General features: G+C 40.2%; 1 protein-coding gene across 1 annotated transcript in view; it reads left to right on the top strand.

Annotated features, from left to right (window-relative positions):
- Positions 1-16,879, top strand: part of LOC140240771 (ADAMTS-like protein 2) — a 39,008-nt gene extending 22,129 nt beyond the window's left edge. The window contains exons 6-17 of the mRNA XM_072320543.1: positions 546-669; positions 1,521-1,601; positions 2,946-3,142; positions 3,665-4,439; positions 4,990-5,562; positions 6,225-6,351; positions 6,502-6,709; positions 7,065-7,208; positions 8,302-8,469; positions 10,010-10,204; positions 11,742-11,895; positions 14,828-16,879. Of these exons, the coding sequence (XP_072176644.1) occupies positions 546-669; positions 1,521-1,601; positions 2,946-3,142; positions 3,665-4,439; positions 4,990-5,562; positions 6,225-6,351; positions 6,502-6,709; positions 7,065-7,208; positions 8,302-8,469; positions 10,010-10,204; positions 11,742-11,895; positions 14,828-14,979 (2,898 nt within the window). The 3' untranslated portion in view covers positions 14,980-16,879. The remainder of the gene's footprint in view (positions 1-545; positions 670-1,520; positions 1,602-2,945; positions 3,143-3,664; positions 4,440-4,989; positions 5,563-6,224; positions 6,352-6,501; positions 6,710-7,064; positions 7,209-8,301; positions 8,470-10,009; positions 10,205-11,741; positions 11,896-14,827) is intronic.
- The last annotated feature ends 1,829 nt before the right edge of the window (positions 16,880-18,708 follow it).

The following is an 18,708-nucleotide window of genomic DNA, read 5'->3' as shown; positions in this document are numbered from 1 at the left end:
CTTGTAGATTAATTCAACGCACAATAGTACAGAACGCAAACCTCATGTCTCATGCATAACTTAGTACGTTTATCATATCGTTTGTTGAATAAAACAGATTGTGCTCGATCTTCCAAATTTGCCTTCATTCTTCCCGTGCAGAGTGTATAAAACTGTAGGTGTGATAGACGTTTTCAAGGAAGCTTGTATAATCTTTCTTCGAATATGGAAATGAAAATCGAAATTTATACACTTTCATCGTCAATCGAACTCATACGAAACCAAGTTTCATGAGTCCTTTAATGTATATTGTATATAACATTTGAAAGTGTACGGCGATATTATCTCTCATAACTCCCATCAGGATTACTTATACATCATTGCTGTAGAGCTAGGTTTGCATTTCGGTGAAAAGACTATAGCTTTGCTGTGGAGGATTCACTAGTATTCACAGATATAAGACATATTATTTATAATGAAATGATATATCTGCATTTCTCCCTTGATAGATTTATTGATTGATTCATTTTACCATCTCATACTCTGTGGTTGTCTTTATACACCAGAGCATTGGGTGCGATGGTTATCTCAACTCGACAAAGTCCACGGATGGGTGTGGTGTCTGCGGGGGAGACGGGACCACCTGTTCTCGGCTCTTTGATCAAATCATGGTGGAGAATCTACAAGTAGGTAAGCCTTTCCTACTTGTCTATTGAAAAGCAAACTTTTGATCTATGATCTATTCCCTGCCAGACGCCTTACCTCTGCACTTCGGTGCCGCAATGTGGAGAAAATGTGTCCATGGCCTTCATTTCAGAGACATTGCTATATATAATTCGGGAATTCAAAAAGGGGGATAGATTTGATCTTTGAGCTTATTCGACGTACGAAGAAAAATATAAAACAACATCTTTGATACAGAGGCTAAATATTAGTATGAAAAGTTTTATATGGATCTTGAGTAAAATTCGTGAATGGTAGCTCAATATAATGTTTTCTATTTTCATTCATTTGATCAAGGATTTACTGGTCGTTAACAGTGTGCTCAAGGTGCACAATAGAATGACTCACCCAAATTTTCCTCAATTGGATATATAATACAATTATATATGTTTATTGATCACATGATCAAATTCTGGGTTTGCCTTTATGAATTTAGGAGGTAATACACAAGGTTTTTAGGCAGTAATAGTCTCGTGAGTGCGAGGACAGACAAACTGGATATTCCTTATATTATTTACAACGATATCTTCGACGTTAGGAAGGAAATAGCCAAGAGTGCACAGAGAAGACATGACCTTGGAACATGACTCACGTGAGATGGAGGAAACGGGTCATGATCTCCACTGTCTGGTATACCACATCATGAGTGTCTCCTCGGAGTAAAGATGCCCACCCAAGGCATGTTCGTACCCATCCAGACATTAGTTATCAAAGACTGTTCAAACGATTTATTGTCATTATACTATCCATGATTTATTTTGTATTGTACATTATGCCTGGTGTCCTTTCTAAGAGTCGGTATGTGTTTATTCCTACAGGCTACACAGACGTGCTGCAGATACCCGCAGGAGCCACGAATATTGCCATATCTGAAACGTACAGTATCCGGAATTATCTAGGTTCGTTCTTCCAAAGCTGCATGGAGGGAGTACTGTGCACCTACATATCGATTACACGTGTAATAAATGACTAATACTGGTGGTATTTAAAGATATCATATACGAAATGACCCTGAGTTTTCACATTAACCTGTGGCTTTAATATGCCATCTGTCTTTTGGCTGTGTGTGAAGGCGAATTCCACATCAATCGTAATTAAGTGCCGTGCACAATCGAGTAAATCCTCGCCAGTACACGTTGAGTGGTGGAAAATAAGCTCACAAGACGCTTTGATAATAATAGTGTATGCGACTTGACTATAATAAAGATAATAATAAGGCCTTTTTTACCCAGGGTAGCCTCTTCAGTGTTGGCACTGCTCTATGAGGCCCTGCCATTATTATGACCCTAGGTACCCATTTATACACCTGGGTCGAGAGAACGTTTTTTGGGAAAAACATCTTGTCCAAGGTGTAATCACTGGGCGTGAATCGAACTCGCGTCCTCCGATTGTGAGTCTGGAATATTAGCCACTATTATGCCCAAGCGCCCCACGATGTAGAAAGACACTAAAAATGCAATCTGAAGTTAATCGATGTACTCGATTTGACGTGAATGGAACAAACTTTGCAGAAACATGCGGGCCCTACAATTTGGTAAACCGCTTTCTATCCTGTGAGGCGACGCCACGTCTTGATGACATAACCCCTGTCGTGACAGTAGGGATTCCTACCGCAACGCATAGTCAACGACACTATTACCTGAATGTGGTCAGTGTCGGTCCCAAGATTGTGGCTCCCACTTGATCTTCAACTTGACGCATGATGAGGTAGGGATATAATAGTTGAGGTCAGAAGATCTGGGTGCTAACTTCACATGGCAAGTCACGTTGCTGGTCATGCTTACTAGTGACACATTTTATAAGACCATAGACACGGTTACACTTCCCCAAGCAACAAAGTGCTTATCTTCTTGAATTAACTGAAATTTTGATGTCTTGCGTTCGACTATGACTGTCATCACCATACAATTCGTATATAAATATAAGTAAAGGCAGTGCTTGCTTTATGAATGCAGAGGAGTGGGTGCAGATGTTAATCAAAGCTTTGCATTAAAGCCAAACTTACATGTGCAGATGACATCTAATGACATGTCACAAAATGGGTGTTTGTTTATTTGTCCTTTTAGTATATATCCTTTTCTTTTACGCGTCGAGTTTTGCATGATATTACTTCCAAGATGTTTTGTATGATATCATTCTGGGTATGTCAGCAGTTTACTTTTTAATGTTCTTTAAAGTATTCTTTAAGATTGTTTTTAATGCCAAAATAAAGCCTCATTCCTGTTATATCCTATTTGGCGTAGCTCTCTCCACCTTGAATGGGGAATACTTGCTCAATGGGCACTGGACCGTACACAGCGAAGTTCCGTACAGTTTTTGGGCACTGGGTTCACGGATTCGCTACCACCGCCAGACTCTTTTCAACGATCAGCGGCAGCAGTGGGATGACGTAGAAACCATTAGTTTGAAAGGACCAACGAATGACACGCTCCTTGTACAGGTGAGTGCTGACACGTAAATCGGGTCTTCCCTGGTGGGATCCCACCAATATGTGATCTGGATGTGCATCTCCTTAGCCGTCAGAGCGGAACATGTACATTATAAAGGAACGAGTGATACCAATGTCTGTTGGCTGATCTTACCTGGAACGGATATCATACCTGTAACTCTTTATACGCGAAAGTCATTTAAATCTCATGTGATTGAGATTGTAGAGCATCAAAATGATTTGTTGGTCATGACAACTGTTATTTACATTTCGAATTCACTTCCATCTCATTTTCGTCATTTCTTTAATCCGGAGATCTGACTGTGTACATTGTGTCATTGGTCAAATGTTCACCTAAGCACGATCGTATGTTTTATTATTTTTTAAAAGTATGGCAATGTAAGCTATGTTACAATACTGAGCTAAAACTTGGAATTAGTTTTAAAGCACAAGGCAAGCACCGATTTAAATGCACAAGGAACTAACTTGCATAGTCCATAACATTTTTTATTTAACTTTTCGTTCCGCTTTCAGATTCTAAACTTCGTATACGATGCCAATACCACAGTACGATACGAGTATGTCATTCCTCTGGAGGCATCGACGGCAGCCCCGGGCCCTGTTTCTCGAGAACCGAATTACTATCACCCAACTGTGAGTGAGTTGTTATTTTCTACTGAAAACCCTTTGGAATCATTAGACGAACAGGGAAGTGTGGAAACTCGGAGACATCACCCAAATAATATAACCTACGCAAGTCTGAAGGGAGATATGTTTTCAGGAATCAACAAGATGGACCACAGACCAGATGTTATGGATGAACCGCTGACGTGGAACGTGCAAGATTCAATTCAAAACAGAACACAATACTCGATGAGAAATGCATCGAATAGTCTTGGTGATGAAAGCGATCACTCAAGAATCCCTGTCAGTGTAGGTCTTCTTGAGGCAGTGAACGCCTCGCGGGGCGTGGATGAACACTCCTCACAGAATGAAGATAGGACACACACACTACACCGAGACGAAGGGAACTCTGGAGGCGTTGACTACGACAAGTATGGTGCGCGCAGACCAAACAACAGTCGAGACGCTAATAGCACAAGTAACAACAGAGTACCAGATCAGGTCTGGGGAAATTCCCCGGCAATGCAAGGTGGAGAATGGCCAATGGGATGGGCAGAGGTCGCCGCCTTGGAGACCACAGGAAACGATCGTATCTTTGAGGAGGAGGAGGACCTTGATCTGTCGTCCCTGACTCACCCTGTCGGGAGGGATGAAGGTACAGATAGACGGAGCGAGGAACGAGTTGGTAAACACGGTGGCAAGCGTTTGACACTTCTCAGATATTCTCCTTACGAGAATGAGAAGGGCGTAACTTATTAGCGTCATCTTATTGCCATACAGAGGCACGGCAGACAATTTGACTGAAGATAGATCAGTTATAATCACTACATTTGTACTAAACTCTTTTAGACGGAAAATATTTCCAAAAGATTCTCAAATCCTTTCTTATGACGAGGTGTGTTAAAATGTTCTTTTCCTCAAGTTGTAATGGCAATTTTATGACGCTGTCCTGAATGCAGAGTGGGAAATTCTTAATTCAAGAAATTTAATCTAGCCTTGTAAAAATCGATTTCAGTTCGCAACTTGTGAAAGTTTAACTACCAAATGACTCATGGACGTCATAAAATTGCTTTTGAAAGTTTAGCACAATCTTTAAATATGAGTAATGTTTTAAACTACATGTGGCTTTACCCATTACCCATACCCAATTAATGATTTTGCTTTAATATGAGATGGCAACTGTTGTTCAAATCATGGTAGGACATAATTTCTCCTTCATTACCAAATTATACCAGGGACAGCCGAAGTAGAAGGTCTTCAGTACGGTCCGCCGTATCGGACGGACGGATCCCGGCGGCAATCCAATGCGGACCGAACCGTGATCGAAGTAACGACCCTCCAGACGTCCACAGAGGAGCTGGACATATACTTGGGCGACATTGACGATCCCATCGTAAATCCACACGAAGGCGACAACAAGATTGATTTCGAATCGGAGGGTCCTGATGACATCGACGATGACTCTGAATCAGACTACGAAAGAGATTTTTACTCGTCCGAAATCGATAATGAAGTGAGATACACCACGAAGCCTCAGTCTGGTCGCCGCGTCACTGAGCTAGTCCGCATAAAGACGTCTACCACCACCACCACCACCACGGAGCTCATGACCACCATGATCACCGCCAGTGAGACTGCCTTGATGACATCATTAGCATCTACAACAACAGCTGACGTCACCAGTGAAATGATTACGACAGCGATGACGACAGAGATGACGACTGAGTTCGCGACGACAACAACACCCCCTCCAGAGTTCTTTTGGAGGATCACGGACACTATGCCATGTAGTGCCACCTGCACAAGAGGTAGGTATCATCCCCAGATCTAGAAAATAATCACACGGCCTCATCTTCTCCTCGGATTACTTGAATACCATGAAGAGTGGATACCATGGATAGTACGACACCATGTATAGTACAGGCGGACTTCTAGAAAGGCTTGCGGGATGGTGTATAGTTGGCTTTGCAGGAATGTTTTATTGTGATTGTTTTGTTTTATGTAGTTGTTAAAGTTGCAATATCAACAGATGTCCATGTATTCCTCGTTCAGATTCTACATGCCAACATCAAAATCAGAAATTTCGACTACAGAGCACTGTTAAATTGGAAGTTTCAGTATATGAACAAGAATCATCTAAAGTACTAAGGACTAGATACTCTTCTTCGGTCTGGCTGGGCTTTCATTTTTTGTTTGTGGTTATCCAGAATTTGTTAGGCATTAAACCAAGCAGCCCCATTAAAGAATGCCTGAAAGCGTCTTTCAGCAAGTTGATTCTGTGGTAGGATTTGGTCACCGAAAGTGCTTCCATAGCTATTCTTTTTGTGACTATCTCAAAGACGAATTTAGAGAAAAGGCGTCAGTGATTTGATAGTAATTAATGATTCATAGTACTTTACCATTCCTTGATGACCATAAATATGACTTGATGGAAACGACAGTTACGAATTCTATGTGGATTGTTTAACAGGTATCATCAGAAACTATGCCTACTGTGTTGACGTGGATGAAGAGCAGGTCGTAGATACAATGTGTGATCCAGACACTAAACCTGACGTCATTGCCAAAGAGTGCTCTGGGCGACCGTGTGAACCAAGGTGAGGTGACCAAGGTCACGTGCCATGTTTGAAGCTTGATCTCTAACATTCGGCGGAACATCTGCCAACTGTACGTTGACCCTGCCACAGAAGTGATAACCACAGGTGTTGACCAATCTGTACCACTTCTTTGTCTTTGCTGTGTCTTAGATGGGAGGTTGGTACGTGGAGTAATTGTGTAGGGGACTGTAAAGCCAGCTTCCGCTTCCGGACAGTGCACTGCTGGCTGATGATGGGACAAGGTCTGGACACATCAGTGCCCAATGAGCGTTGTAACCAGACGAACAAACCCAACGTCACCACGCCTTGCGACGAACAGATCTGCGGCCCTCAATGGATCGTCTCCGACTGGTCACAGGTATCAAAATCTCTATCAGATTGATTTCTATCCGTAACTTTACATCATACAAAAATCATGTTCAGTTTACCCAATAGATTATGACGAATAAAAAGTTTCATATCATATTTGTCCAAATTTGAAGGATATCGAGGGAGTCTCTGAGTTCGGGTTGTAATGATAAGTTCATCGTGACAAAGTCTTTATTTTCATACACGATCTGAAATATGCGGCTGTTGAATTGTGCTCTAAAAGAGAGTGGAAAGTCATCGTAGATTTTGAAATATATTAATAACGTTTTAGATTAACAATGCATTTTATATAGTCTTAAGAGCAATTGAATTTGATTCCTTCTCCATCATGAACTTCGTTTCAGTGTTCAACACCCTGCGGTCCAGGGCAGGAAACCCGACAAGTTACATGCTCTGAAACAAGTGGCTGTGACATGTCGCAGCGACCAGCTCGATCGAGAACGTGCAACAAAGGAGAGTGTTCTTGGTCCATGTCATCATGGAGTCGGGTAAGCACTGCATTCACGACTTCGAAAAATATTAAGTATGTCTGCCCTCAAGAGTAACGCATATTACGTGCATTCTACTTTTAGTAAAAGAAGTATACTGCATGGGAAAGAACAGTAATGAATTAGTGTTTTGGGGTGTGTGAAATAATGGGTAGATATTTTCAGATATGATAGCTGTAAAATACAGGCTGTTATTCACCTCCTAGGACAAATTTTCTAAACATTTTCTGTTATATTTACATCTTTTAAATACATTTTATATTGATTAAAACTAAATGGTGATCTATTGTTATGTTTCTTAGGAACTGCTGCATGAACATTGCTTAATTTACAAGTTTAGTTGTTCATTACATCATTCTTTCCAACACTAGAGATCACTTTAAAGAATTTTGTGTGCTCGTCTTCAGTTCTAAATGTAGAAACTTGCGAATACTAATAGGTATATGCACTGAGGGAGCACAGGTATCCGGGAAGACAGCTAATCCATTTGGTCCTTCAATTATGAAATCCTTTAAGAATAATTCATTGATCAAGACAGACGGTTTCCGAATGGCCATCGGAAACCAGTCCCTATTGTTCCCATGGACCATTTTTGACCTATCCTAAGAATTTCGTCCCATTGTTGGTGACGTTAACAATAGAAAGATGATACTACTGTCATAAGTTGACTGTAAACAAAAATGGCATGATGAAAATAAAATACACAATGAATGTTATAAGTATGAGTTTATTCAAAGATCACATACTGAGTGCATAATTATCATAACAAATACTACAGCGAGGAAATGTAGAGGGAAGAACAGGACGAAGTCAGAGCAAGGAAGGAGTTTTTCTCTCATTACAGACATGACAAGTAAAAGTGATAGCCTTTCACTTTCTGAGTAGGATTCACTAAATTCAACTTGTACTCTTTCCATTTCATGATCAAGTCTAATCTTCCTATGCAAAACGCTCTACAGATTATGTTAATTCTGTGACTCTTATGTCATACATTATAAAGGAAACTGAAATGGAAAAACTCGGTCAAAATCAGCCATTCCAACGGTTCTTGTCATTTCATAGAAACTTGTTGCATACCTCCATTATGCTTTAGTGTCCTAGGGCATGCGGCATACAAGCTCGCAGTGTACTCTGTGTGGCCGAGAGTACCAATGCAGTCATGGAGGACCGAGACTGCAGGATAACCGACAAGCCACTGACTCGTCAGCTGTGTGGTGGGAACTCTTGCCAACCTCACTGGGTGCCGCAGGCGTGGCAACAGGTGAGAAAACCAGTTGACCTTTTAATCTTTTGATTGCATACACATAGCCATCCCACTATAATTACTGGTTCACATTCTTCTGGTAACCCTTTGACATTCCTCTGCTTACCCTCTGACATTCTTCAGGTTACCCTTCGACATCCCTCTCGCTACCATTCAACATTCTTCTTGTTACCTTTGACATCCCTCTTGTCATCCGACAACATTGCTATGGTCACCCCTTGACATGTCTCTGATTCGCCTTTGACATCTCTCTAGTTACTCTTTTATATCGTACATTTAACCCTTTGACATCCCTCTAATTGCCCTTCAACATCTCTCTGATTACCCGTCGACATCCCTCTGGTTACCCTTTGACATCCCTCTGGTTACCCTTTGACATCCCTCTGGTTACCCTTTGACATCCCTCTGGTTACCCTTTGACATCCCTCTGGTTACCCTTCGACATCCCTCTGGTTACCCTTCGACATCCCTCTGGTTACCCTTTGACATCCCTCTGGTTACCCTTTGACATCCCTCTGGTTACCCTTTGACATCCCTCTGGTTACCCTTTGACATCCCTCTGGTTACCCTTTGACATCCCTCTGGTTACCCTTTGACATCCCTCTGGTTACCCTTCGACATCCCTCTGGTTACCCTTCGACATCCCTCTGGTTACCCTTTGACATCCCTCTTGTTACGCTTTGACATCCCATTTGTTACCCTTAGACATCCCTTGTTTAACTCCTTGACATTGCTCTGATGACCTTTTAACATTCATTTTGGTGCCCTTTGACATCCATGTGGTTACCGTTTGACATTCCTCCCAATACCCTCTGACACCCCTCTCGTTACCATTAGATATCTCGCTCGTTACCCTTTGACATCTATCTTCTTCCATTTGACATCCATCAGGTTACCCTTTGATTTCCCTTTGGTAAAACGTTGACATTCCTCTGGTCACCCTTATGTATCGCTCTGGTTACCCATTGACACTCATCTTGATTCCCTTTGACATCACTCTGGAAGCACCAAGACATTTCTCTCATTACCCTTCGACGTCCTTCTTGATTTCCCTTTGCAAAACGTTAACATCCCTGTGGTCAACCCTACAACATCCCTCTAGCCACCCTTCAGCATCGCTCTGGATACCCCCTGATATTCCTCTTTTCACCCTTAAACATCCCTCTGGTTACCCTTTGACCTTTTTCTAATAACCACTTGCTATCTCTCCGGTTTCAAATGTATGCGCGTTATTAAAGAATTCGTAGAGGAGGTTCATTGAACTGTTCCAAAATCACTGACTGCATCGTGTGCAATAAATGATAAAACGATGTATTCTATTCATCATTGTATGATGTAAGTTTGTTTTCACATGTGACATAATTTGACTAAAATTTTAATGGTATCGGTCAAAGTCGGTGTAGTTCAGATTCGTCTATATATTTTGTATTTGATGCGTGTAAGATGCAAAATTTGTTATTCTGGTATCGATAGTTACATCAACGTATTGTCAGAAAGTCTAATAACGGCTTTATCCAACCCGCATGGTACCACGCAGTGCGAGGGAGACTGCCGCAGTGCCTTTCGACGAAGAGACATCATCTGCGCAGGTATCAACGGTGATAATCGGATGACAGTCTACCCGAACTCGCACTGCGTCCACAAGCCGCAGCCCGTGACTCAGGCCAGGTGTATGAAGGCTAGCTGCCCACAGCGCAGGGCACCCGATTGGGTGTCGTACAGTTGGAAACCTGTAAGTCCTCATTCTCCTTGGAAATATGCCAGTGCCGTACGGGCTAGATGCCTTCTCTACAGGATCCCACTTGTTCAATCTAAAGCCCCGGTCACACAGCACTCTACGTCTAAATCACGTACAAAAAGTTATGAAAATCTGGTGGACGTGGTCGTAAGTGGTAATTTTTTGGTCAATTTTGGTTTGGCCGTGCTTTGTACGGGGTATGGCCGTTGGCGGCTGTTCCACTGCAGAAGCACTGCCTAAGCACGGCTAACCACGTCCAGCCACGTGTATGTACGCGGAAAAATCCATTTGTCAGTGATAAGCCGCTAAAAACACGCTATTTCCCGTGATACCAACGCGTAACACGCGTCAGATGACCGTGCTCTGCCCGTGACAGACTGCTAAACTTTCGCGTCTTACCACGTCTCCCCAAGTTTTAATCACTGCCGGAACACGGATTATCACGTGTGTTGCACGTCTTTACAACGTGCTTGTCCGCGGAATAAAATTTTGAGCAGTTCAAAACTTTTTATCGCGTCCGACGCCGTTCCAATTTTTCCCCGCGTCCTGCCACGTCTATAAATCGACCGTAACTCGTCTTAAAGTCGACATCAACGCGAACAACGTCGTCTGCTTCACGGGAGACCACTTTTTTGACGTGTTTTGGCTGTGTGACCGAGCTTTTAGGGGTGTGCAGTGGCATGCACTGGTAGTGTTGACCCTGGGAATGAAATTCGAGGATTTTTTTTTTCTGAAATTTTTAACAATGTTTCCAGGATATTTAACAAAGATTTTTCCCATGTTACTCCTAATTGTTGTTTCATCAATATGAAATGTTGCCCGACTGTAAGCAGAACACTTGTAATCCTTGTATTTGTTAACCCGCAATGCCTTTCATGTTTACATCTGCGTTGTTGTAATAAATTATCCTGACCATAAACATCAGAACATTTTTGCTCACTGCAACTTGCAATGATAATTATGAATCTGAACGTGAGTGACGTGTACATGTGTCCTGACTAGTGCGTTACATGTCAAACATAATTATTGTCACAAATGATTATGTACATGTATTTTATCCCTATTTCCTCCTATCAGTCAACTCAATGGTCGCTTGTTTGATGAGATTGTTGCTATTGAGAATGTTGGATACAGGGGTATCCATGTTATTTGAATGAGACATTGATGAACAGGTGATTGACAGTCCTCTGATATCTCAATCTATTCTTCTCCAATATTGCGGCAATTCATTAAAGGACACCATGGATTGTCATGGAATACCAGACATGGTGGCTTCGGATTTTCTCATCATAAACACGTGTCGTTATCGTTTCACTAATTTTACTCTATATTTGTGTGCGAAATTAGCATAGTTCAACATTTTTAGCAGTCCATTTCTTTTGTTTAACTATATCATTATTCAGCAAATGGGAAGATTATATTTATCTGTATTCAAAAGTCAATCAAAACATTAAATCACCGATAGAAAGAGAAGTAAAGGAAAATCAGAAATGATGTGATGCATTTGATATATTTTTGTCAAATGATGTAGTGTTCTGTGACCTGTGGAACGGGTTTACAAAGCCGGACAGTGCAGTGCCTGGTCAGTGGACGGCTCAGTGACCGCTGTGACCTTCGCACTAGACCTCCGTCACAGAGAGAGTGCAGCAGACCAGCCTGCACATCCCAGGGCCTTACCAATCTCGGTGAGTTTAGATTGGTACTGGACTACTAGAACTTCGCCCATTTATGTAAAGCATATAAGGGTGTATGACAGAATGGGGGAGGGGATTGGGGTTATCAACCGTTATAATTGAACTGATAATCATTGAAAATACAAAACTTATCTTCAGTCATGGTACATTCTTAGCTGAGATATACAAAGCACGTATTGTCGGGGTCTCCTGTCATTCTTCCAAAAAAATATATTATAGGTTTTCCCGGCCAATTTCGCACTTTTTTCAGTCCAATTCCTAATTGCTGCATTCAATTTAGCACAATTTAGCCTAGTCGGCATGTTCGGTATTTCAATTTTATAATCTTTTCATTCAAATTCATTTTGGAGCATTCAAATTACCTTTTACATCATTCGAATCAGCACTTTTTCGGTTCAAATTCGTAAGACAAGCACCATTTCGCAAATCGTTCATTCAATTTAGCACGATATAGTCACGTGATCCCGTAAACGCTGCGCTTGTTCATTCGAATTCATTCTTGGGCATCCAATTTCGCATTTACTGCAGTCAATTTAGCAGACACGTTTATGCTTTTATTCTGATATAACCTTTGCAACAGTACTTTCAAAATAAGTGTATGTGTTTATAATGTTCGATAGCATTATTTCATTCACAGATACATTGATCTTAAGTTTGTTTTGTTAATAATTGGGAGAAGAAGGTTTCAATTTACATGATTATTTCTTTCATCTGCATGTTTCATTATTTTCATTTTGAGGTTATTACCTCAAATGCTTCTATGATTCTTTCCCTGGTTTTTTTTTTTTGAGAGATAAGCCTGTATCTAACTCGTGCTGCCATGACTGGACATAAGAAAGTGAAGTGAATCTATGGTACTGGTGCAAGCATGGCATGTATAGTTCTGATAACATGTATGGAAGAAGAGGGGCGTCACAGAACAACAAATTTGAGTTATTTATGGTCAAAGATACCTTTACTATATACTTAACAGTGTGTGGATGAAACAAAAATTCACATTTAAAATACGCATAAATCACGGTTCTCACCTTTTCAAAATAGAAATAACATTACGCCAATTTGAATGAACATATTTGGAATTTGACTGCTCATACGCGAAATTGAATGACTGAAATACCATTTTCCACCAGTGCTGGCGAATTTGAATGACTGAAGAGCACGTGCCAATTTGAATGCCCGTTTTACGAATTCGAAAGGCACATGTGCGAATTTCATTGACCGAAATGCTAAATTGAACGAACAAGTTGCAATTTTGAATGACAGAATGTGCAGTGACGAGGATTTTCGCTAAATTGAATGAACCTTTTATCAAATGGACTGACAAAAGTGCGAAATTGGTCGGGAAAACCTATACTTTGCAAAAGAGCAAATTCCCAACAATTGCGACCATTCAAGTTCCTTCTTCATTCTAAACTCATCATTTTGAATATGTTTAATCTTCATTGCTTGTTTCCAATCATTTGGTAGGTCCCAGTCCTTTCTAAACAACAGTCAAATATTTTGCCAGAGTGTGGCTGCAATACGTTAAACCAAAATATTTTAAGTTAAGCCATTTGATTTTGATTATTAACCAGATGACAAGTGTTTGTCTGTGTTTGCGACAGGAGTATCAGCACAATAAGTATTAGGTTTGACACCCCTCCCCCCATGAGCCTACCCATGATCAGCTCACTTCATGCTCATTTTTGTAAACAGAACAAAGAAAAAAGACCAATGTTAAAGTGAACATTCAAAGAAAATCACCATTTGTCACAAATTTATATGCTATGTTTATGCTAGAATCTTGTAAAGGACAAAATAGTTGCTTTTTGTGTGTAATATCTTTGAATGGGCACTTTAACTTAAACTTATCAAAAGTGAAAGATTAAAACAGTTGACTTGTGAACAAAATTATCGCACAGTATTAATATTCAATTGCAATGCTATGATACGCTGTAAGTTAATCTGTGCCAATCAGGAAATTCCAATTTCACGTCAGACAAACAATTCTTAGCGTCATAGCTTTGTTTGTTAGTGATGCTCTTCTCGTGTAATATCTTGACTGCAGTTAAGATACATCTTGTCACTCAGAAACCTTCCTTCATTATTTATCTATTGCCTTCACCACGTTACATTAGGGAGCTTTAGATTTTCGCGACGGGGACGTTCAGAGGAAAAAAACATGTTCTGAGCATGCGCAGAAGCGCGCGTCAAGTCGATCTATTTTTGGCTTGCGTCGCCTTAGTTTTTCACTACGCGTACTGGGCAATTTTTACGTCTGCACAGTTTGCAAAGTAGTGAACTACTTCATGCACCGATCATAATTATGGGGGCTCCATTTTATTTTCCATACGTTGCGTCCCAGCGTAATCTAAAGCTACTTTTCAACGCGACGCAGGGGAGAGGAGAACGTCCAGCACAAGCGTCGTCTCAAACGTCCGCGCGTCAAAATCTAAAACTCCCTGACGTTAAAGTGCGAGCGGAGACGAGAATATGTGAAGAAGTTATGATTGGTTCAAAGATAGAAAGGGTCATCATATACCGCCCGTCCTAATCTTTAAACAAAGTCTGTTTAAAATCCAAAACTGTTAGAATGTTAGAAGGCATATTTGCTCAGTGTTTTAAATTGACCTTTTATATTGACAGGAATTATATCCTGTATGCTTGTTGACGGCATGGCAACTTCAAAGCCCATACATCTATTTTGTTTTTACGCTGTATTTTGTTTTTACGTTATATATATTATTTTTTCCCCGATTTGATGCGCTTAGAAACATCAGTATTAAGCGCTATATAAATGTTATTCATTATTCATTATTCATTATCTATTTTCAAAACTGTTATGACAGTGCACATAACATGACATGAAATAATTGTTACATACACCGTAGTACTCCATGCAATCCTCGTATGACCAACCTCCTTTGCCTTATCCTCTTATTAGGTCCTTCTAACCAAAGTTGCCAAGACAACAGGACGGCTGACTGTAATCTTATCGTACAGGCGGACTTGTGCCGCTTTTCGAGATACAGTCAGACTTGTTGCAGGTCATGTCGGAACATCGCCGGCCGATCGGGAGCGAGGGGTCGTAAATGATGGTCGCCGTCGTCCTCATGAAAGTCGCTCTTTTTGAGAAAGATCTAGAAGCTGACAATGAACACATGGTGGGGCTGAAAATTTGCTATGTACCGTCAAACTCGATTTATCAGTCGTTAACGTTATTTCTGCATCTGTGCCGAAGGAGTTAAGTATGCATTTAGGAGAATGACATTTTTATCTATGATTGTTAATGCCAGAATCAAACTCAAAACGTGAATGTCACCGTGTGATGACCGCAGACGATAATTATTTTAATTCTACGTTTCCGTAATCAGTATGACGTCCCCGTCAAAAAGCAAATGGCGCATACCTAGTGTTCACCCAAAGAGCAAGTTGCGGGTGTGATGCTAAATGTGTATGGAAATGCATGAGGAATGAATTGAATGTCCCTCCTGAACCGAAAGAGAAGGCTGTGACCCACACGGCTCATCTGATGTCACTACCCATGAGAGACCTAACATCCATCACTGTGTGTCTCCGTGTTGGCGGTGGACACAGTCACACCTCCGTTGAACTGCGACCGTCATTAGAGTGATGGCGCTATTTCATATAACTCTCTTCGTCTGATGTGCATCCGTGTCTCTTCATGTAATGTTGGTTGCTTCCAAATAAAAACAGACTTAGCAGTATTTACAACTTGATAGCATTTTATGTCCGCGTCAAGTCATATCGTAATGTCTAAGAAACCTGCCAAATTCGCATGTGGGTCTGTATTACATGCTCATGTTCAGTAGCTGGACTCTTTGTATATAAAGAACTGGCAAAGGTGATGTCATGGAGATGTTTTACAACAGAAAGAAAATCAATCTATTTAATTTGAATAGTATGAAGTGAATGCTAACCATGTAAGTTATTTATCTACCTGTAAAATGATTATCATACTCGTTTAAATAGCCAGTTATTAGTATGGGACCAGAATTTTACAAGAGGCTGCATATATCATAATATTCTTATTCTGAGTATTTCATATTGTGATGTAGAAGATCACAGTATATATCGTGTGTGACATGACCATAATAATGTGACATTAATAAACGAATAGATATGTGTACTGATACAGTGTTTGACGTGCCTGTCAGCACGCAGTTTTGTCACAGTGGACCTGCGTAGAATGCACCGTATCAGATGAGTTGGCTTGACGCTGTATTTTTCAAGTGCAGACATGGCAGAGGTAATCACGGTTACGATTGTATTTGGAGAAATTCAAGTAGGATTCCACATCGTGTTAAGTTGATTTTGGTGAATAGAGTAAAATCAGAATCAGATAGAGTAGAATCAGATGAACAGGTGAAAAGAAGTATACTAACTTCCATCAAGATGAGACGTGGATTATGTGTTGTAAAAGTTTCCACGTGATAGTGATGCTGATCGCAACCACACATGCATGCAGTAGAGTTGGTAATGTCATCACCTCAGAACTCTCCCGAGGGTTTGCATACAGTTAATATAAATATCGTGTTTTCTTAATGTAGCTGCAACTACCTATTTCGCCCTTTTAAGTCATGTATGGTAAGTTAGGCCTACTACTAACTTCAATAGTTTGATGCCAAGGGAGCAACTTGCGTTTTGATTTTATGTCATAAAAGCAGGGTAAGTAGTGAAGATTTATCTCGTTGTCAATGGGAGGTCTATACGGGGATGGCGTCAGTATTGTTCTCCACTCTAGCTTGCACATCAACTGTGTTAAAATATGGCATTAGAAACTCCAGATCTCCCATATTTCAGATCCGTTTTCGATGGAACCTTTACCATTCTGTTCGTTTGATTTTATTATTAAAGTGGTATTCCAGACGATTTAAATAATTTCACATCATGTAGTATAATGCATACATCTATAGTAAAGATTTTGATTGTGGAATATATTATTGTCCTTTCGCAGATAAACCGATACTCTGGAGAAAAAAAAAAAAAACCAAGATAATACTAGTGCACTGAACAAGGATGATGACATAGGGTTCACACATTCCAGTAATGTGGCAATGAAATTCCTTTGCAAGTTCACCTGTGTAGAATGTGTGCATGTTTTTTTCTTTTGTGTTGCTTCCTTGAGCACCCAATCATGCATTCCTATATGAAATTTCTATGTCATCATCCTTGTTCATTGCGATTTGTTATGAATTTTTAAGACATTCTTATTTCTCATCCCAATCGTTATAAATTTCAAAACTCTGTATGCCCAGTACATGTATAACCAGTTTATAGTTGTTTAAATTCAAAAGTCTAAAGATAATCCGGAGGTCCCCTCAAGTGTAAAAGTGCCCGTTGATTTCGGCAACTTGTATCAAGAAGCAGGCATGAAAAGGCCACGAGCTCCCCCCAAAAGAAGGATGAAACACTGACTTTTCATGGATGCCAAAATTGTTGTAATTGACTGTAAAGAGATGGGCGAACTAATCTGTGCTGCAGTAACGGAAGCGGTCGTATTAACAACGATGATGTGAATGGTACAGACTACGATTTTCTATCGCCAGCTTTTGTCCATTGCCATGGATCTAATGGTACCTGGATACGTCACGTGTATTGAGGTATGATGAACGCGATGTGTGGTAATGTGTGGCACCCGGTCTTCATAACAAGTTCGAGATTTGTTTGTGCAAAGAGAGGATTTAAAGATGAGCGGGAATAGTCACTGCTTTTTGAAGACATCAAAAGAGGCACGGTTGGCGGTGAGGTCATTCAAAGCTCAGCTTTCTGTTATTTTCCTTTCATTATAATCCCATTTTCCTTCATGTATAGATGACATAACATCAGAATGTATGTTGACCTCAGCTATTATAGGTTAGATGAATGACTTACAATCTTTATCTTTTATGTGAACGTTAAGGCATATGTGTGCATGTTACTTTGGACAAATACCCTCAAATTATTTTTATGTAAACGTTTTATTGGAATTAAAGTACGATGCATCTCTATATTCAAGTCGATTTAAATGATGTGTCATATTAAACTAACAACGTTTCATTTAATGGTACACAAAATAAGAAAGTAATTGGATATCAAATTCTTATATTTTCAGAATACATAGATATGGGTCATGACCACATATTCAATTGTAGATGCTGGGAGATGCCATAACCTTACATTGGGCTTCCAAAGACTTAAGCATCGAATTTCAATACATTTTCCAACGTAAAACCATGCAAAAGGGTAAGCAATGTTATTGTGATACTGCAAAAACTTAGAAATGGCGACAAAAATAAATGTGCAATTCCATCCCATAAATAAAGAAGCTCTTACAGTAGATAGAATCAAATAAAACAGATATAACAAGAATGGATGCCATGTATTTTGGGGGTCAAATCATTGTAGTGGCCTGCAGACATCGATTATTTTTTAAAGGAATTATCCTAACCTAATACTTGAATGTGATTGTGTTTGGTCAAACAGAATTATGAGAAACAATGCAGACATTTAAAAATAACATAATAGGTGAAACGCCCACCATTATTTTGGTTTGACGTTATTTAAGTCAAAATGGATGCACAGTCATTAAATCTTCAGAAGTGTAGTGATATGTTCTCAACCTAAATTGTCGTTATACATGATAGTGAATGAAGCCTGTTGTTCAGTATCTGCCCACAGATTTCTACAGACGGCTAGTAATCATATCTGTATCATTACGTCACTTTATACACACCCACGCCCACACTCCTTCCCTCTCCGCCACTCTCCTTCACTCTCTCAATGTATGCTCTCTTAAAGTCTCATCCAACTATTGTTGTTGTT

The sequence above is a fragment of the Diadema setosum genome, chromosome 17 (assembly GCF_964275005.1).
Source record: "Diadema setosum chromosome 17, eeDiaSeto1, whole genome shotgun sequence".
In the NCBI taxonomy this organism is placed as follows: domain Eukaryota; kingdom Metazoa; phylum Echinodermata; class Echinoidea; order Diadematoida; family Diadematidae; genus Diadema; species Diadema setosum.
This window is presented reverse-complemented; position numbering and strand designations above follow the sequence as displayed.